The sequence below is a fragment of the Lissotriton helveticus genome, chromosome 3_2 (genome assembly GCF_964261635.1).
Source record: "Lissotriton helveticus chromosome 3_2, aLisHel1.1, whole genome shotgun sequence".
Taxonomy (NCBI): domain Eukaryota; kingdom Metazoa; phylum Chordata; class Amphibia; order Caudata; family Salamandridae; genus Lissotriton; species Lissotriton helveticus.
The window spans coordinates 191,104,925-191,126,695 of NC_136062.1; the positions used below are offsets into that span (position 1 = coordinate 191,104,925).

General features: G+C 47.8%; 1 protein-coding gene across 1 annotated transcript in view; it reads right to left on the reverse strand.

The window, feature by feature from the left end:
- The window catches only part of HEXA (hexosaminidase subunit alpha), an 87,991-nt gene extending 85,728 nt beyond the window's left edge, over positions 1-2,263 (reverse strand). The window contains exon 1 of the mRNA XM_078685028.1: positions 1,882-2,263. Within this exon, the coding sequence (XP_078541154.1) occupies positions 1,882-2,263 (382 nt within the window). The remainder of the gene's footprint in view (positions 1-1,881) is intronic.
- Between the last annotated feature and the right edge of the window lie 19,508 nt (positions 2,264-21,771).

Consider the following 21,771-nt stretch of genomic DNA (forward strand, 5'->3'; position numbering starts at 1 on the left):
AGAAGACCGTCAACAAGCAGCTGGCCGCCTTCCTCGAGACAAATGGATCCCTCGACCCCTCACAGTCTGGCTTCCGAGCCAACCACAGCACCGAGACCGCCCTCATCGCTGCCACCGATGACATCCGAACCCTGATGGACAACGGAGAAACAGCGGCCCTCATCCTCCTAGACCTCTCCGCAGCATTCGACACGGTCTGCCACCGCACCCTAGTGCAGCGCCTCAGCAGCGTCGGAATCCGGGAGAAGGCACTGGAATGGATCATCTCCTTCCTCGACGGAAGAACACAGAGAGTCCGTCTACCACCGTACAAGTCAGAGGCCACCGAAGTCATCTGCGGCGTCCCTCAGGGATCCTCGCTGAGCCCCACCCTCTTCAACATCTACATGAGCCCCCTCGCGGCCATCGCACGCCAACACAACCTCAACATCATCTCCTACGCTGACGACACCCAGCTGATCCTCTCCCTGACCAACGACCCCGCCGCCGCCAGAGCCAACCTCCACGAAGGGATGAAAGACGTAGCCGAGTGGATGACGACCAGCCGCCTGAAACTGAACTCAGACAAGACGGAAGTCCTCATCCTGGGTTCCTCGCCCTCCGCCTGGGACGACTCCTGGTGGCCCCCCGCCCTGGGCAGCGCACCCAAACCGACAGACCACGCACGCAACCTGGGCTTCATCCTGGACTCCTCCCTCACCATGACCAGACAAGTCAACGCCGTCTCCTCGTCATGCTTCAACATCCTGCGCATGCTACGGAAGATCTTCCGGTGGATCCCCACCGAGACCAGGAAGACGGTCACCCAGGCCCTCGTCACCAGCCGACTGGACTACGGCAACGCCCTCTACGCCGGAACCACCGCCAAGCTCCAGAAGAGACTCCAGCGGATCCAGAACGCCTCAGCCAGACTCATCCTCGACATCCCACGACACAGCCACATCTCCGGACATCTGAGAGACCTGCATTGGCTCCCCGTCAACAAAAGAATCACCTTCCGCCTCCTCACCCACGCACACAAAGCCCTACACGATCAAGGCCCGAGCTACCTCATCAACCGCATCAACTTCTACGCTCCCAAACGACATCTCCGTTCAGCCAGCCACGCCCTCGCCGCCGTCCCCCGCATCCGAAGAACGACAACAGGAGGAAGGTCCTTCTCCTACCTGGCCGCCAAGACCTGGAACTCCCTCCCTCCCTCCCTGCGCCTGACCCAGGACCACCTCTCCTTCAGGAAGAAGCTCAAGACCTGGCTATTCGAGCAGTAGCAGCACTCCCCCCCCCCCCCCCCCCCCCCCCCCCAGCGCCTTGAGACCCTCCGGGTGAGTAGTGCGCTATATAAATGTCTGTGATTGATTGATTGATTAAAGTAAAGGCCAGAAGGTAGCAGCACATCTTCATGTGAAAATTTAATATTTTATTGCGGTTTATAAACTAATAATCATTATGCAAAAGAGCATTATACAGCAAGGAATACAATACTGAAGAATGTCCAAAACTGGATTATAAACATTCAAATGGAGGAAAAGATAAGAAACAAAAAAGTAGAATAAACGAATTCCCTCCGAAGTGCACACCGGGGCTACAAAAGCTCACACCAATGCTATTTCGGTTTACTTTAAGAAGACAACTGAAGGCAACAGCTCGACGTGAGGTATATATAGATGTCCATATGTACCCCCACTAAGTGCAAAGACCCCATCATGATGCATCTGTCCCCTGTGACTGCCAAGGACAGGTACCACTCCTCTCTTCTGCATTAGCGATAGGAAGCAACCTTAAAACTTAACTGCAACCCTTACTACATTCTACCTAGCATCCGAGTTATTTCAGCTGGGCAGGGCTCCTGAACTGTACAATTAGTAGATCACCTTCTTTTACCTGCCAGCGTTCCCTGGAAGAGCAGAGGGTAGTACCGCTTGAACGCCTGCTCCAACACCATACATTCGGGTCCCACTGCAGATGCTTCCCCATGCAAGAAGCGGAATCTATCAGGGAGCAAAGGCAGGATCTGTGGGGAAGAAATGAGAGTCTGCGGCCACGGCCATACTGCGTTCACCGGGGTGAGGTGCAGTGGGGCTAGAATAAGCAGCAGAGGCCAGAGATGAAGGCACCGAGGGGCACTTGCGAGCTCCATGTCTTCCACAATGAAATGCACAGCACCTCTGAGCTGACAGTCATATGACACACCGAACAGAATGACACACGGTACTGCGCATCGCAAGCCGCGCAAGGGCGGGGTCACGTCCTGACCAGAGGCCATTTTCGAGTCAGTCAGGATCCCGCCGTTCCAACGTGTAGGAACATCTGGGGTTAAGCCTTTGGGCGGGGCGCTGCCTGACTTCAGCTTTGTGAAACATTCTCGACAGAGCCCTCCCACTCCAACAGTCCAACGATTCTCAAGAAGTTTAGTGGCCTTGTGCAACCTGTCACGTGCAGTCTCCCCACTGATGGAGCTGTACCTGACACACACACAGTACAGCCGACACTCGGGAAACATTTGTTTACTGTTTTTCTGTAGCGTAGTCATAAGAAGTCGAAGTGCTTTACACTACAGCATAGAAAACCAGTTAAAAAGATAAAGGCTAAAGGTAGAGGCTGACTGAAGAAGAAGGGCCAGCAATAGCGCCATCAAAAACAGGACTGGGTAGTAGTGCACACGCAGCAGATAAGGATGTCAGAAAAAAATCCAGGTCATATGCTTATGTTTTGAAAGGGTCAAGAGGTAATAGGCCATTAATAATTTGTGTAAAATCCTAAAATGTTTTAAACATTGCAATTACCCGTCTGTTTTCTTTAATAATCTTAAAGAAATACATTTCTCAATTACTTTTTAATCAATTAGTTCATGTGTTTAATACATTAAATGTATGTTTCATATGGGATAAGGTACGTTGTTTTATGATTTTCAATTTAGGCCTGTTAAAAAACAATGAAGTGTCTGTAGTGTCTTGTCTATTATTGCACACATGACTCCTCTGGTCTTTAACAGACTCTGTAGTCTAGTGACGCAAGTGATTGGGTGAGGTTAATTACATTTGTGACACAGTAAGTTTCAGTGTAATGTAATGTAATATAATGTGTATACTTGTAAAGCGCACTGTTGCCAGTCGGCGTCCTGGCGCTGTATACCGCTGGGGAACCCGTCCTGGCTTTCCCTGTGGGATGGTTCCTGCTGGGAATCCCCAAGGTGGAGCCAGGCATCCCCAGCGTTGATGGGGCCGTTGTGGAGATTAGGCAAGCTAATGCCCAGAGTTGCCAAGTGGGACCCCTGCTTAGAGTAGGCATCGAGGCGAGAATTATCGAGTCTGCTGACCCTGGTCCACAACCCTGCCGCGTCGGGAATCAAACCCTGGTCCCGGGCCGACTTCTGCTTCCGGGTCTGCCGCCTCTAACCAGTGAGCCACACCACTCCACCAGTGTCCGGTTGTGCTCTAGAGAATAAAGACAAGACTTATAATACTAGCTCCATGTGTGGCATGATTAATTTACATGCTACCATAAGGGGAGGAGGCGCAGCTGGCGACGAGATAGGGGATACGTAAACCCCACAACCCGAAGAGTTGAGAGTGCCCTCCCAGAGAGTTTGCCGAGGTCCAGCAAATTGCTCGTGCCTCAGTTGCTCGTGCCTCAGTTATGTTATGTTATTTGCTTTTTTAGAGCACACGGTTACCCTCTGGTGTCCTGGCGCTGAGCACTGCCTGCTGGAAAAAGTAATACGTATTCTACTGGTTAAAGAGCCATGTTTTCAATCCCCTCCTAAATGAAAGGAGGTCTGTGGAGTTTCTCAGATAGCAAGGGAGATCATTCCATGCCTTTGACGCGCAGGTGATAAAGCTCCTGCCTCCCCAATTGACTTTTTTAAATGAAGGGACTAGCGCTTGTTTAGCTCCAATTGAGCGTAGCGTTCTTCATCTGGAGACATACCACTGGAATTTTTGCCATAGGATGTCAGGTCCTACTCCATTGAGAGCCTTAAAAACTGTGCAAAGTGCTTTAAAACCTACTCTTGGTTTAACGGGGAGCCAGTGGAGTTGTTTTAATTCTTCCTGACGGAAACAAATTTCGGAGTCCCTGACAACATTCTGGCCGCAGCATTCTGAGCGATTTGTAGTCTGTTGATATGTTGCTTTTGGGCATTCAAATATAGGCCGTTGCAGTAATCAAGACGTGACATGAATAAGGGCCGTGATCACAGTCTTGAGGCTGTTTTCGGTGAGAAAAAACAAAAATGTTCTACTTTTTTTGAGTGCCAAGAAGCAGACAGAAATTACCATACTTATTTGGTCACCCAGCGCAAGCTTGTTGTCCACCATTACCCCGAAATTCTTTGCTTTCTTAGTGGGTGTAGGGCAGATTCCCAAACCTTCAGGCCACCAGTCCGGTGTCCACACATGTGGATTGTTCCCGAACGTAATGACCTCGGTTTTACTTGAGTTCAGTTTTAAACAGTTAGCGGACATCCATCCTGAGATGGCCACCATACAGTTGTGAAAACGTGCCCCAGTTACCTTTTCAGCCCCATCTCTTAGTGACAACACTATTTCAGCGTCGTCTGCATAGGAGGTGAGTTGGAAACCAGAGGGTCTTATCACTCCGGCTAAGGGTGCCACATACACATTAAAAAGCGTCGGGCTAAGAGACGAGCCCTGTGGCACACCACATGGGAGGAAAAAAGACTTTGAGCTGCAGCTATCCAAATCCACAGTTTGCATTCTGTCAGAGAGAAACGACTGCAGTAGCTTCCAAGCTAGTCCTCTTATCCCCACCTCAGACAGCCGGTCCATCAAAACTTTATGATGGACCGTGTCAAAGGCCGCGGACAGATCTAGCAGAATTAGTATAGCATTGCCTCCCCTATCCAGGACCTCTCTGATTTTTTCTGTAGATTTAATTAGGGCTAGCTCAGTGCTGTGCTCTGCTCTAAACCCTTATTGGGATGGATCGAGTATTTTATTAGATTGGAGGAATGCACTGAGTTGGATGTTCATGGCTTTTTCCGTGGCCTTAGCGGGAAGCGGAAGACGCGATATAGGCCTATAATTATTAGGGTCCTTTGGGTCAAGGGTCTGTTTCTTCAGTAGGGGAAGAATGGAGGCCTTCCACATACTGGGAAAATGCCTGAGCTAAATATGGCATTCGACAGAGGTGTAAGTGCTGGCCCAATGACATCTGAAATTTGTTTCAGAACCGACACAGGACAGGAATCAGTGGGAGCCCCAGAACGAATAAAACTCAAAAGTTTAATCGTATCTGGTATCTCAAGAGGAAGAAATTGGTTTAAGACCGGTATAAGGCTAGCGCTATCTGGTTTCGCCGGCAGCGACTGTTGTTCCTTTTTGTCAGCAAATGTAAAAGAGGAAAAGATGGATTCGACCTTTTGTTGGCCAGTGTATTGCAGAGTCCAGGGCTTCTTGAACTCTTAGGGACATTCGGATTAGCCAATTTGTTAGTAGTTTTAAAGAGTTCCTTCAAATTAGATTTAGCTTGTAAATTGTGCACCGCAAACAAAGTTTTTTTGGGTGTCCAGCACTAGCTCCTTGTCCTTGTAGATAGCAATACTATGTCTATATGCTTCCATATCCAAACTTTTATAGCTTCTCCACCAAGTTCGTTCCAGGCACTTGCAGGCTAATTTTTGATTTTTTAGTTCGTCAGAATACCAGGGGGCTGAGGGTTGGGCCCGTTTAGGGGTCTACTTCTTTACAGGGGCTAGTATGTTACAGATTGCATCAAGTCATTGTGTATAGGCCACTGTAGCCTATTCCACTCCAAAAGGGAGGGGATGCAATGAACTCCTCAAAGTTACTTCTAGTTTTGTGCTGTCCACATCTTTCCATACTCTAGTTTCAATCTTCTGAGCGGGTTTTGAAGTAGCTCGATGGCTCATGGGGGACTTCAATACAAATTGAATAGCACTGTGATCAGACCACAGAAAAGGGAGGACTGCAGTGCAGGCTAGGTCTGGGTGATTAGAATATATCCCATCCAGAGTGTCTCCTTTATCATGAGTTGGGGCTTCTACCAACTGCTTGAGGTCTCCCGCTCCCATGATTTGCTCCAGTAAGGAAGTATCTGAGTCAGAGGGGACCTCCAGATAAAAGTTGAAATCCCCCAACACCGTAAAGGAATCTAAGCATAGCCCTTCCTCAAGCAGTGTGCCTAGCAGCTCCAGAAAACCGCTTCTGGGGCCTGGCAGGCGGTAGAACAATATACCCTTAAAGGTGCTATGCTGTACTCTGTGGAAACTAAATGATAGCGCCTCACAGCAAGTATTGAAGACATTGTGAAAGGTAGGCTCCAGTGATGCGTGATATATGACAGTCAACTCCCTTCCCCTTTTATGCGGTCTATCCAAAGTGTAGCATTGGAAACCTGGAGGGGTCACTATCACTAGGTCTGGTCCCGAAGCACTATCTGCCCAGGTCTCTGTAATGAAAGCCAGTTTAATCTTATATTCCTCCAACAAAAATGCGCATTCGGTACTATGTTTGATCAGTGATCAGACATTTACTAGGACACATTTTAGTGGGCCTGCATCGACTTCCTTTACCCTCCTATCTGGGCCCGTGACTGGAGAGTCTAACATGTGGGGGAGGTGTAGCCAGAAGTTAGAGCAAGTAAATGCTGTGATATTGTTCATGGCCGTTAAAGGGATCAAAAGACATCTAAGTGTTCCCATTCCTGGATCCAACCTCCGTAGTTCTTCTCTAGTATACATTGTAGTTTCTAGGGTCGACCAGCCAGGCGGATTGGCCCTGAGCCCGGTCCAGGTGGGCGCAGACGGGCTTTCCTTTGTTGCGCCCGCTGCACGCGTCAGCTGCGCGTCAGCATGCCTCTTAAGTAGGCAGGCGCCTGACCACTAGACCGCTAACCGGGCCGATGGCAGGCCCTCACTCACTTCCGACTCCCTCCCTCCTCTAAGTTGTAGTGAAGAATCGAGGGTTGACGAACGTAGCATCATAGCGCAACTCCAGCCAGTATTAGACCTTCAAGACAGTAAAGGCCCCACAGAAAGTTTCATTTATCATCGGTCAGAACATTGCTAATATGACCAAGATAAGTAGTGGAACACAACTTGATACAGAGCCTTCATTCATACAGTACAATAACACTAAATGTAGTGATAACCAAGTACAGAAAGCAGCGACAGCCAGGTACAAGAGAACGCTGCATGGGGAAGCAGAGGAAAGTAAAGGAGAGTTACAAGTGGTGAAAACCAGGTACAATGTAGAAGGCTGAGAGTGGTGACGAACAAGAGTGACACTACTCACCGTCAAAAAAAAAGATGATGCCTCCTCACCTCCAGTTGGGCACAACGGTCCGAGCCCACAGCAGTGACTCCGGGCCAGAAGACGCTGAAGGTCAAGTGCGGCCTGAACAACATATAATCCTGGCAGCAACTGCAGGAAACAGAGCAAAGTATGATGCCGCAGTTTTCTTAAACTCGTTGTCTTCATTGGATACTGTTGGTATCCGATAGACTGCTTGGATCGAAACACTGAAGATTTCAATGATGTGCAAGAAATAACCAATGACAAAAATGTCATCAAATATCTTAAGAACATAGCAGTAGAAGGAGTAAAAGAAGTGTTAAAGGAGATACCACAGATGGGCAGAGTATCTTACCAGGATGTCAAGGTGGCATTGAACATCAACTACAATTGCATTGCCGAACGTTGACTATAAAAGGTACATTTTCAGTCAGGAGAGACAGAGACATGGTGAACCGATGGATGAATTTGTTGAAAAACTGGAAATGCTCATCAACCTGTCACACTCATCTCAAGGGACGCAACAGGAGGGCGAGCGCGATGTCGGCGTTCGCTCACGTCCTAGGACCAGACTACATTTCCCATGTTTCCTGTTTCCGGGTAGGCGCGCACGCATTCCGATGACGCGCCTACCCAGATTAATTTATGCTGGGCGGCAGCAGCGATCAATGCTGCGAATTCTGTTCGGCAGAGACGCTGGACTAAGGAAGAACCACGCTCTGGGATTCTTCAACGATTTTGGACGCTTTCTAGAAGGGCGGTAAGGGTGAAGACGTCACCGCTCTGGGGGCATAACTTTCTATCTTCCCAAAGATGTGATTTGGAACCTTGTGCCCAGTTTCGTACTGCTACCCTAATCATTGAGGTGGAAGCTATACCTCCAACGTGTACTGTTTATAGAAGTATAGTGTGACTCCTAAGATATACCTTATCCATGGATTTGTATGCATGTCATTAGCTGTGCTGAAACAGCAGAGGAGTGCTTGGCACAAGGGTAATGCCAGTACCTTTTATTTCATTCTTGTGATGGGTATCCCTAAATACTTTATATGCTCTTGTGATCTCTCTTCCTAGCAGGGGGCTTGGTGTGAGTTAGGCTCAACCTCCTCTGTGATGCAAGTACCGACAAACATTGTGGTGGGTACAGTGTGAGTGAGTAGTGTGTGAGTTGTGTAACTTCTTAGTGCATTGAAACTTGACATTGAGTGTTTTCTCATTTGTTTTGCATATAAAGAGCCTTCATATACACAATATCCTCATCAAGAACCTGGTTACAAGAATGCACGTTCTTTTTTTCCTTTACATGTAGTTTTTGCTCAGTCTAGTGATATGAGTTTGAACATGTATTATTGGAAGTAGTACAGGCCTTTAACTGTGTTTTTTGTGTTGTAGGTCTCCCTCCCCGCTGTCCTTCCTTCGCCTAATCATTCTTACCCTCTGCACTGTTATAGCATCAGAGGGTGGAGTGATTGAGAGGTGGACCCATTTGATCAACGCACCGATCCTGGGAGTTTGGAATAAAACCTTGACAGAATTCGCAGCCCAAGAATTTATTCTCTCCTGATCGGTGTTTGGTTGATGATGCCCACCTTAGAGGATGTTATGGCAACCTTGGTTATGGTTCAACAGGAATTAGCTGCCTCTAGGGCAGAAACCACTGTTTTACAAGACCATGTTGATTTGTTACAGAGGAACCCATTTGATGTGGGCGCAGGTAAAGGTAGCGGTGCCATGTGATCCTCGAGTTCCTTTACTGGAGTGGCACCACCATTGTCGATGGACTTTCCCAACCCTATACCTTTGGCGGCCCCTGAAAGGTTTACAGGGGATGAGAGCAAGGTACTGATTTTTATGACACATGTGTTGTTTCACTTTACCTGTAAACCTAAGGCATTTCCTACTAATCAAGCAAGGGTGGCTTTCCTTATTTCATATCTGGCTGGAGATGCCACTTTGTGGGCTGTTCCATTAGTTCGTAATGATGATCCTCTGTTGTACGATTGGGATGGGTTTAGAAAAGAGTTTGAGAATATTTTTGATAGACAAGCCCACAGTCTCGCAGCAGATAGGGAGTTGCTGGAACTGAGGCAAGGCAATAAAGATCTAGTTGTGTATTTGAATACCTTTCAGCGATTGATATCAGAGACTGAATGGCCTGAGGATAAGAGTGCAACCTTGTTTCATCAGGGATTACGAGAAGAGCTCAAAGACGTGATAGTCCAGGTAGATCCTCAACCATCCACGTGCACTGATCTAGTTAATTTGGCCTTGAGGTTCGATAGTAGGATGAACGATTGTAGGGCTGATAGGAGAAGACCTGACAGGGTTTTTCCTAGATACGAGAAACCAAGGTTCTCTAAACCTAGCACGGCTGGAGGGCCCCGGGTCCTATGGAGATAGGAACGGTTAGGGCTCCTTTATCACAGGAGGAACGAGACCAAAGACCCAAGAATGGATTATATTTGTATTGTGGCAAGAAAGGCCATTTTGTAAGGGATTGTCTAGCCAATCCCAAGACTAAACCCGGGTTTGGTAGCATGAATGTCCCCTAAGTCGGAAAATTAGAATGCTCAAAGGTAAAAGGGGGGGGGCTTTTTGAGCGGCTTAGTAATCCCTTCAACTCAGGAGATACAGGCGATCACGTCAAAACATTTTAGGATCCCTATCTGTATCCAGTTGCCTAATGGGTGGAGAGACCTGGAAGCTATGCTAGACTCAGGGGCCACTGGGTTGTTTATGAATGAGAACTTGGCAGCTAACTTACAGTTGTCCTTGGTTAAGAAAGAGGTACCTGAAACTGTTTTGGCCACAGATGGGAGGGAATTGATCACAGGACACGTCAGTTTCTCCACAAGTGCCTTATTAGTGCGTAGCACGCCTAAACACGTAGAATCCCTAACCTTCAACATCATTCGTGCACCGTAATATGGCATTATTCTGGGGTTACATTGGTTGATCAAGCACAATCCTTCCATAGACTGGGTTTCCAGGACGGTTCTCTTTAACAGTCCGGAATGGTAGGAACATGGCAGCCAAGAACATAGTGATTTTCTAGTAAAAGATTTAGCCACACTTCTTCACATTGCTACCACGGCAGAGCAGGATATTACTTTACCAGTGGAATATGAACAATACAGGGAAGTGTTCAATGAACAACAAGCCAATGTGTTACCCCCTCATAGGACTTATGACTGTCAAATTGACCTAGTGCCAGGTGCGGTAGTACCGTGTAGCAGATTCTATGCTCTCACGGACACGGAAAACGAGCATCTCAAGTCCTATTTGGATCAATATTTGGCAAATAGCTTCATAAGACCCTCTAAGTCTCCTGCAGCCTCCCCTTTGTTTTTCATACCAAAAGCAAATGGGGAAAAACGCGCGTGCATAGATTTTAGAGCCTTGAACCACATCACCAAAAAAAACAGGTATCCCCTACCTCTCATCCCTGTTCTATTAGATCAGGTGAAAACAGCTCAAATATACACACGGCTGGACTTAAATGGAGCCTATCACCTAGTCAGGGTAATGAAAGGTGATGAGTGGAAAACCGCTTTTCGCACTCGTTGTGGGTTATTTGAATACACAGTGATGCCCTTTGGGCTATGTAATGCTCACGCTGCTTTTCAGTTTTTTTTTAATGAAGTGTTGCAGGAGTATCTGGACGTTTTCACAGTTGTTTATTTTGACGATATTTTGATTTATTCTGATTTTGTGGACCAGCATTACCAGCATGTGTGTTTGGTCCTGCAAGCCTTACGTGACAATGGGTTATTCTGCAAGCTGAGTACATGTGAATTCCATGTTCAGAGAGTGGAGTTTTTAGGAGTCATCATTTAACCTCATCGATTGGAAATGTCTGATCGTAAAATAAAAGCTGTGAAAGATTGGCCACAACCAGGCAATGTGAAGGAAGTCCACTTTTTTGGGGGCTTCCCTAATTTCTACCGAAGGTTCATACCACAGTTTTCAAAAATGGTAACACCGATAACAAAACTGTTAAGAAAAAACATTCGGTTTGAATGGACTAAAGAAACCGAAGCCTCCTTTTCACAGCTGAAAGTATCCTTTGCCTCAGCCCCAGTTTTGGCCCACCCAGATCTGGAGAAACCGCTTGTAGTGGAAGCAGATGCTTCAGACATGGCAGTGGGTGCAATTTTGTCACAAAGGAATGCAAAGACAGGACAGCTACATCCAGTTGCCTACATGTCTCGCAAACTTAAGGAGGCTGAAACAAGATACACTATTGCGGAAAAAGAGTTAATGGCCATCAAGGATGCTTTCTCTACCTGGAGAGATCATTTGATGGGGGCCAAGCATGTGGTCACAGTATACACTGACCATAGAAATCTACAATTTATGAGGTCTGCCCGCTTATTGTCCCCTAGGCAAATGCACTGGATGTTGTTTTACTCGTAATTCGATTACATTGTTACCTACAGACCAGGTGCAGAGAATGGGAAAGCAGATGCTCTTACCAGACAGGAAACAGTGTGTGGCCAGGAGAATAAACCAACTCTTTCTATATTGGCCCCTGATCAAGTCATAGGCGTGGTGCACTCTGAACAGTTCTTACTTTCTGTGGCTCGTGCAAGCCCAATTCCCTTATGGAGGAAATGGCTCAAAGAACATTCTCAATGGAAGATGAAACAAGGGGTGCCGATCAGAAATCAACAAATGTTAATTACTTCAAAAGCATTACAAGCAAGAGTGCTTCATCGGTGCCATATGGTTCCCAGTGCAGGTCACAATGGCATCGAAAAGACACGAGACAGAATTTTGAGATATTTTGGTGGCCTTCAGTAAAGACCGACGTGGTGATTTTTGTACAGAAATGTGAAACGTGCGCAAAAGCAAAAACTGATCACAGAAAAGTTCAAGGGTTATTGCAACCGTTACCCACACCCTTGATTCCATGGAATACTATATCCATAGATTTCAGAGTAGGGTTGCCTAAAGATCAAGGGCACACTGTGATCTTGGTAGTAGTAGACAGTCTCAAAAAGATGGGGCATTTTATAGCCTGCAAGACGTTACCTACTTCTGAGCAGTTAGCCAAAATCTTTCTGAGTCAGATAGTGCGATTACATGGCATGCCCTCCACTATTGTATCCGATCGTGAATCCCAATTCACCGCGCACTTCTGGAAAGTGTGGTGTGAGGCGTTGCAAATAAAATCCGCCAAATTCACAAGTTTCCATCCGCAGATGGACGGGCAGACTGAGCGTTTAAATCAAACATTAAAACAATATCTAAGGTGCTATGTCCAAGAAAACACTGATGAATGGATGGATCTGTTGTGGGTGGCAGAAACAGCTTACAACAGTGCGACTCACCAGTCCACCAATCACACCCCTTACTACAGCAACTATGGGTTTCATCCTAGATTCTTGCATTTGGTCCACCCTTGGATGGATCATAACTTACCTGAAGTGCAGGACAGAGTGAAACAAATACAACACACTATCAAAAAGACACAGTTGAATCTTCAGAAAGCTAAAACAAGCTACAAGAGACATGCGGATCTACGCCCTGTCCCATTCTTTCGACGACGAATGCTGAGAGAAACGTTCAATCTGGAGCCTGTGCTCATGATGGCCAGAGTAGAGAAGTGGGCCAAGAAAGAACTGCTGACGTGGAAGCCGGAAGTGTCCAGAGTGAATCGGCGTTGAAAGTGAAGAGGAAGAAAAAGCACAAGGGAGAAGGCCACAAAGTGATGTCTCCAAAGAAAAAGAAGTTGTGTTATGGACGTGGATTTTCCTTTCCGCAAGAAGGTAAATGTCCCGCCATTCAACAGATATGTTAAGACTACGAGAAACAGAACCATTTTGTAACAGTTAGCAAAGCGAGAGAAAAAGTGAGCGCGTCACATTGTGAAGACAGCATGGCTGCCAGTGCATCATGTGCAGACAAAATGGCTACCAGAAAATTCCAAAAGCATTCCCGTCATGCCCACCACAGTAAATTGCAACAACAGTTGAAGTAAGCAGAAATGAAGAGTTCGATTGTTATCCAATTCTTCGTCAAGATCACTGTTGAGCGACAGTGAAGAAGATGGGTGTGCAATGTCAATGCTACTGAATGACGTGCTCATGAAGGTTTGGCTTCTTGCAGAGAAGACTACAAGATGGAAAAAGATCGACAAGTGAAACAGTGAAATTCACTTGGACATTGTCCAAAAATAAAATTGAAGGTTAATGGTTGCTATATACCGTTTATCATAGACAGTGGTGCCTCAATAAATATCATGCCAGTCGAAAATTAGCATGAACTGTTTCCAGTGCCCCGTCTTACACCATCGAAAACCAAGGTATATATGTGGACAGCCTCGAAGTCATTACAAAGTCAAGGTTCATTCATGTTGACCATGAAATGTAAAATGACAAGGTGCAAGCCCCAATCCATGTCCTTCAGAGTACTTCATTGAGTGCATGTTTGCTCAGCTTGGGGCAAACAAAGCAAACACAAGGAGATGGTGGACGGACCGCTGAAACTTTTCAGACACTCACCCCTAGTCACAGATCTGGGTTGAATCCATTATCATTCTTTAGCTCACATCGCCACCCTAGGTCAGACCCAGCCATATGCAAATCAGTTTGCTCAGCTTAAGCACTGCTGCTGACATCAGACCAATTTCTGTAAATTGCAATGTCAATGCTCATCATGACTTGTGAATAGTTTTGGTCATTGTTTCATGGATTAGGAAAGGTTAAGAAAAATAAAAGTACAGCTCCACATTAAGGTGGAAATTCGTTCTGTTGCACAACTTCTTCATCAAATTGCATTTGTTCTCCAAGTGACTGGGGAAAAAGAAATTGAGACTTCACTAAGACATGATCTTGTTGAGCGCTCTACTGGTCCGACACCATGGATGTCTCCCATAGTGGTGGTACCTAAAATGGACAGTGGAGGGTCTGTGCGAATTTGTGTTGACGTGTATCAAACAAACAAGCTAATCGAAAGAGAATGACACCTAGGTCCGCTCTTTGCGGATATGATTACCCAGTTGAATGTTGCAGAACTCATTTCCGGCCTTGATCTGAATAAAGGATATAATCAACTTGAATTGTAAGAAAATTGAAGGCACATTATTACCTTTTCAATTCATATTGGTTTGTTCAGATTTAAGAGATTAAGTTTCAGAGTGTCTTCAGCTGCTTACGGTTTCCAAGATGTAATTTGTCGCATTATACAGCCTGTCATGCATGCTTTCAATTATAGTGATGATACACTAGTGTTTGGGGGCCAACCGAAAGGAACATGATAGCGCCCTTACTCAAGTGTGCCATCTACTGGCTGATGCAGGTCTTACGTTGAGTGCTGAAAAGTGTGAGTTTCACAAAACAAGACTAACATGGTGAGGAGCAATTTCAGAGTATGGAGTACATCTTAGTGGTGGACTTTTATGGCAAAATGTGTCACTTGACTCGTCTGTTATTAAGTCACTTTCTAGAAATCTTCACTGTATCTGGTGGTGTCTAATCTCAGGAAATTTTTTCTTCTTTTTTCCTTATCTGCTTTTGTGTTTTCTTTGCGCAATTGTCTCTAATGAAGGAATGACTCTGAAAAAAGGAGAAAGGTGGCAGTGAGGGATAATTAGCGCTGCACTAACAAACTATACACTCTTGTGAGAAGTTGGCCTGATATGCAGTGCTCACTATTCTAGTGATCACTATGTATCAGTCCAAACAACCCTTATTGATGATTGGTTGTAAGTCAACCTTATAGACCAGCTATCCTAGTAGCATGGATACGAGCAGTCTAAGGCTAAGACTCTAGAGGGCGTGTTAAGCCAGCTGTTTTACCATCACATTACCCCTTGAACACCAAGTGAAAGGACACCACACAAGTTGTTATGAAAATAAACGTATATTTATTTATAACAAGTCTACCCTGAACTCTTTATGAGTCAGGGAGCTAAGCACACAACAAAACTCTTACGAAAATACTTTAAGTCGCACAATTTACACAGGTGCCCTAGGGGCACGAAAAACCATATACACAGTAAGTGGAATGCGAACTTGCTAGCAGGTAAGTAATACTTTTCTAGACTTAGGAATCGCTAGGCCTACAATTCTAAACACTGGGATTAGATGCAGGAGGTCTGTGGACGTCGTGTGCAGAGTGGGAACTCTCACGCGTAAGGCGGGAAAAAGTCTATGGAGGCTAGCAGTTGCAAAGTTACTGTTCTCGGGCGAACCCGACTAGGTGGGTCGAAAACAAGAGTGGATCCGAACACTTAGGGTGTTGGACTATGCTGGAGCACCGGAGTACTCAGGTTACCTAGCCCAGGGGCTGCGGCTGCATAGGGTTGAAGTTGCGTCGGAAACCCTCGTTGAAGATCCAGGAGCCTGAAGAAAGAGTTGCTGGCAGGCGGCCAGTGAAGAAAGCTCGGAGTGATCCAAGCCTGGATCAAGGAAGAAGAAACCTGTAAGCAGAGGGGACCAAGTTCTGAATCACTAGCCAGTGATTTGAGTGGGCACCAGGATGGCACCGGACGAAGTCACCTCAGCCAGGTGAGTGGGCGCTGCTGGGCTCTGCAGTCTCTCGGACCAGGAGGCGTTGTCGGCGACCAGGATGGAGGTGCGAGCTGTCCCACGAAGGTTCTTGCTGTCGACGTCGCTGGACCCAGGATTGGGCAACAAGTCTTGGCAAATGCAAGGCCCACGCGGTGGACCTAAAATGGCGTCTTGAGTGGACCAGGAGGGTCCAGGGTGCTCCTCTTTTGGAGGGGAGCAAGGGCTAGTCTGGAGCAACCAGACCAGCAGTGTTTGTCGTCGTGGAGCGTCGTGAGAGGGCCACTAGCCAACGGGCAAGCGACCTGGACAACGCCGTTGGCAGCAAAGAGCAGAAGGGCCCTCGAGGTCTCGTCGCACCCACGGATCACAGCTGGGCTGATGATGTAGGTTGAGGTCAGAGGTGCCAGGGAAGCCGGTTCTCGTCGTGCTGGAGCAGTCTTGATCCGAAGGAGAGACTGGCAACAAACCGCGATGCTTGGTTGGTGCCTGCTGCTGCAGGGTGACTACTCCTTAGTCACAAGGGAGAATCTTGGGAAGAGTCTTGAGTTCCTTTCGTGGAAAGTAGTTTCAGGATTCAAAGATGATCTGATCTGGAAGGGGGCCAGTTCCTACCTTTATCCTGCAAAAAGGGGCTGGCACGCGACTAAGTCCTGCCCTATGGGTGGGACTAGGAGGGGGGTGGTTACACCCCTCTCCTTTGGCGGGCTTTCCCCAGGCCAGGGGCTGGAGTGCCCCTGGAACTGGTTCCAGCCGGCCTATGCACAGTGAGCACCGGGGTGCCACTTGCAGTCACCTTCCTCTAAAGCCCTGCCTACCTAGAATACACAAAATCCTGTCTGGGACGGTGCTGGCACCGCCCCTGGCAGGAAACCCTTTGTCCTTGCCTCCTGGGCTGGGAGGACTCCCAGCAGCAGGAGGGCAGACTTGTGTCTCGGTGGCAGCATCCATTTTGTGGAGCTAAGGCTCTGTCTAACTTTAACCGGGGTTACAGGTTACATACATGTCGTGTCCCTCTAGAAGGGTGGAATGCTAACCCCGTCGCCAGAATTGGCGAGGGGTTAGTATTCCAATTCGTATGACACCTTACTCGACATGTTTTGATAAAGCGATACCAGAGTTGGCATATAACCGCGAGGATTATAATGCACTTAAGAGTATATGGTATGCGATATCATGGAAACGGCTAAGGGATGGATCCCGAAAGCCGCAGACAGGCTCAGCTCATGCCAGAGCACTATCTCACACGATTCCAAGCACTCTGCCTTCAGGATTGTTAAGGCCTGCCATAGGAGTGACTGATAGGAGATCTGTGTGTCCATTTTTAGGGTTAGATATAGGTATACTATATCTAAAGCAAAGGGTGATTACACCACCTTGCCCCAGCTGTCGTGCAGCCAGTTGTGTCAGATCTGGATGGCCAGCCAGGGGTGGCATAATACATGCTGCAGCCCCTGGTAGGCCCTGGTTACACCTATGCCCTGGGTACCTAAGGTACACTGTACAGGGACTGATAAGGTGACTCAGTATCCAATTAGATATGTACCTAGGGTACATGGAATCCATTTTACAGAGAGAGCAGTAGGCCTGGGGTCCTGAATAGCAGGGCCCCAGGTCAACTAAGTCAGAAAACCAGCAAAACACCAGGCAAAAAGTTGGGGGCAACCATAGTCAGGGATCTACCTTCCTACATAACCCCCCCCAAACGAAAGGAGATAAGGCTATCCTTGCCAGGTAAGCCTATATTGCCTGAGTGGCCATATAAGGAAGTACCAGCACTGGCATGGTTACCCCCTATCTCATGGTCCACTAAGCAATCCCTCACCCTAAGGGTGTCTGAGGGTCTCCACCATAGGGAATCCCTACCTGTGGTGTGCTTTGGCAAAGTAAAAGGCTGGTGCTGAAATGGAGTACTGAAGTGAGGCTCCACTAATTTTGGGCTCAGCTTCCTCCAATCATTTTCCACCATAGAGGCCTTTCTTTCAAAGACTGAGTTGTTTTGGGCTCTCGGGGTCAACCTCTGGCTACCTACAGCTGGAGGTTGGGTCCCTCTGTTTGGCTTACTGGAGGGACAGGTCAGGTTTGGGGCCCTCAGGTCCCAGGTTTGGCTGTGCCCAACAGTGTCCATCTGTGGGAGGTCCCTAACTAAATTTAAGGGGGATCCCTCAGGAGTCTGTTTTATTTTCACTTGGCTAGGATTACTAGCTTCAGTGCCCTTAATCTGTTGATTGGGAAGTTCTTTTGGACAGGGGGCCCTTTGGGGTCCACCACTGGCCTCCCTGACCTCTACAGCCCTGGGCTGACTGAGGCAGGGTAGAGCGGGGCAGGTTACCTGCTCCAGACTGGGTCCCACCTTGGAAGGGTCCACTGACATCAGGGGCTCTGCCAGGCTAGGCCTGACTACCTCTGGGGCAGTTCCTTCACAAGGGGTCGGATCAGTTCCCTGAGGAGGCTGATCCTTTCCTAAAGTCTGGTGGGAGGGAGATTTCTCTTCCTCCTCAATGCTCTCTGTCTGAGTGGAGTTATCCATAGTTTCAGGCTTCACAACACTATCATCTGTCTGAGTTTGAGCTGTGGCCATCACAACTCTCCCAACCTTTTCAGGAGGGGGCTCAGTTTGGGTGTGGGCTGTGACCATCACAGCCTTTACAACCTGTTCTGGGAAGGAAGTTGTCTGAGATTGGGCTGTGACTGGCACAGCCCTCCTGACCTGTTCAGGGAGGATATCTTGGACTGGGGCTGTGGCTATCACTGCCCCACTAACCTTACCATGGAAGTTTACCATTTTAGAATGGGTTTCTTGCTCTACTTCAGCCCAGGCTGAGAGCTCTAAATCATTCCCCAGTAGGCAATCTACAGGCAAGTTTGGTGACACTGCCACTCTCTTGTGGCCAGTGACACCTCCCCAGCTGAGATTGACCACTGCCATGGGATGATCTCTCTGTATTCCATCAATATTGGTCACCTGGTATGTGGCACCAGGTAAAAGTTGCCTTGAGGGGACTAGACTCTCAGTCACCATAGTGATGCTAGCCCCTGTATCTCTATAGGCCTCATCTTTTATACAATTGATGAGGGGCTCCTGTCTGTACTTGCCCAAAGTGTTGTCACAAGTTGTGAAGTTGGCAAACCCCATGCCAGTCTCACAGACAAGAGTATCTAAGTTTGGGGACCTGGTTAGGCCAGAGTCCCCAGGAACTCCCAAAGTAAATGCACCCAAATTCTTGGGGGCACTCCCACCACCTGGGGGATTACTACTAGTAGTAACAGGAGGTTTGGGAATGTTACTTGGGGGTATGTTCTCCTTATTATTATTCTTTGGGCAACTGCTGTCAGTTTTCAAATGACCCACCTGTTTACAGGGATAACAATAAGGTTTCTTCTGGTTATTAGAAGGATTCTGGGACCCACCCCCCTCAGAGGATTTTTGGGGCCCTGGTGTGGTTTGATCTGGAGATTTATTCCCACCCTTCTCTTGAGGCTTGGTTGATTCCTTTTTCTGGTCACCACCTTGGTTCTTGGGCCTAATCCTGGTTCTGACCCATTTGTCTGCCCTCTTACCCAATTCTTGTGGAGAGGTCAGATCAGAGTCTACCAGGTGCTGGTGTAATAACTGGTTCTGACAATTATTTAAGACTTGCTCTCTCATAATAAGATTATATAATCCTGTGAAGTCAGTAACCTTGCTACCCAGTACCCAGCCTTCCAAAGCCTTAGTGACACAATCAACAAAGTCAGACCAGTCCTGAGACTGAGTTTTCTGGGTGTCTCTGAACTGCAACCTGTACTGCTCAGTGGTTAAGCCAAACCCATCAACCAGTGAATTTTTCAGGACCTGGTAATTGTTAGCATCCTCAACTCTAGTAGTGAGGAGCTTATCTCTCCCTTTGCCATCAAAGGAGAGCCACAGTATAGCTGCCCACTGACTTTGGGGAATGCACTGCACAGTGCAGGCCCTCTCCAAAGCAGCCATCCATTTCTGGATGTCATCCCCTTGTTTAAAGGGGGGCACTATCTTTGTCAGGTGTTTAGTATCTAAACCCTTCTCTTTTTCTCTTGGGAGATTGCTGCCACCAGTGGGAGCTAACCCACTCATCTGCTGCTCTCTAGCAAAGGCAAGCTTCTCTTTGGCCAGGGCAAGTTCTTCCCTTTCAATCCTCAGTTTAGCTTGTCTCATCCTTGCTTCATGCTCTCTTCTCTGAGGGGAAGTCAATCTCCTCTGGGGAGAGTTCCTTCTCCTCTGAGAAGAGGCATTAGAGTGCAGAGATCTAATGGAGTCCCTAGAAAGAGATCTATCTCTCCTAACTCCAAGGTTAGGCCTCATCAGGGTCAGTACTGGGGGTCCCCCAGATCCTTCCCCAAGTAGGTCTAAGTTGGCCCTAGTGAGTCTGCTGACTAACTCAGGACCCTTGGTTGCCTCACCCTCAGAGAGTTCCTCTAGATCCTCCTCCTCAACTGTATTTACAGTGTTGTGGAGGTCTGGATCCCCAGTGGTACCCTCTAAGGCTGGCATATTCCCATCTAGCTGAGAAATCTTTCTCGCATCATATGTCTCTAAGAGACCTATCAGAAAGGGAATGGTGGGGTTAGACCCCTGTTTCAGTTTCCTGGAGGTACACACTTGTCTCATCTCCTGGAAACTGAGAGCTGCATATCTTGACTTGACCTGTGGAGGGTCAAGATCCACAAGGGGAGTCTCAGTAGACTCTCCCTGGGTAGACATGCTTTTCTAGTGAGGTGTAAGTGGTGCACTTACCTACACTATATGTTTACCTACTGATCCCTTGCTAGAGTTGTAGTTTAGGGTGTGCTAGGCCCTAGGAGCTACAACAGCTGGTTCAGTAGAACTCAGAGTATTCTAAGCTAAGTTATTGTCGGGGATTGGCAGCAGCGCAAGCATATAATCGCCACTAACCTTTGCTCAGGATGTCCGGCAGAAACGACGTCAGACGCTAAGTTCCCCAGCCCTACCAGCTACGGATCCCACAGTGAAGGATTACTCACTGTGTGAACACATACCAAGCAGGGAAAGGGTAAGTGGATAAAATAAAAAACAGGTAATGGTGAATCTTGAGGATCCCTCTTGGTCTGGTCTAATGGTGGCAGGGGACCGACAAGGGCACTCCACCTGTCCAGGGAGAACAAAGGAACAACGTTACCACCAATGCCCCTGAGTCGGAGAACACCGCTAACCCCCCCTTTGGTTTCTGGAGCTTACCAGACTCACACACCACCCAGGCCTTTGAAACCGGCAACAACAGACTCCTGTGGAACAGAGAGCCCTCTGACTCTTCAGGAAGAAATGCGTCCGGAGGATGGTTGACTGTTCCTTGGACAGGCGTTACCAGAACTGGACCTTTTGCGGACAGAGTACATAGACTGTGACGGTTTGTTGACAGCACAAGCCGAACACAGCCTTAATTCCAGGGAAGTATACGAGTGTTCACAAAGTTAATGAAAAAGTCTCTGCCTCACATTCAAGGCTTCCCGTACAGAACGTCACAAACACTACATCTCCCAGAATGCCTCTCTGGGGAGTAGCGGACTGAAAATAGGCAAATCCTCGTCGTAACAGCAGACGAGTTCCCCTCTTGGAATCATCAGAGGGGGGCAACCAGGGTCCACAAACAAGCAAGCGCACGGTACCAACTGAATCCCTATCTAACTATGGTACCATGCGAACACAGGGTCTGAAACGGAGACGAGCCCGCCTCCGTTTGACAAAGTACTTATCGGTATGCAGACAGCAGGCGGCAGGATGTAAACGGCTTCAGCTCCTCTGCAGTCTTGTGCTTCTAGCTGAAATCCGGCGGGGAACACCATCCGCCCTTCCCACGGCTTCCGGATCGATTGACAAGCACCTTTCTGAAGGAAGGGAGGTGCCTATGAATGCTTGGTCTCGTGGCTCCGCCCACTTTTCCCTGGGCATGCTGGTTCCTGTAGTTCGTGTGACGTGTCCTACAGATCCTCCCAGGCGCACTACA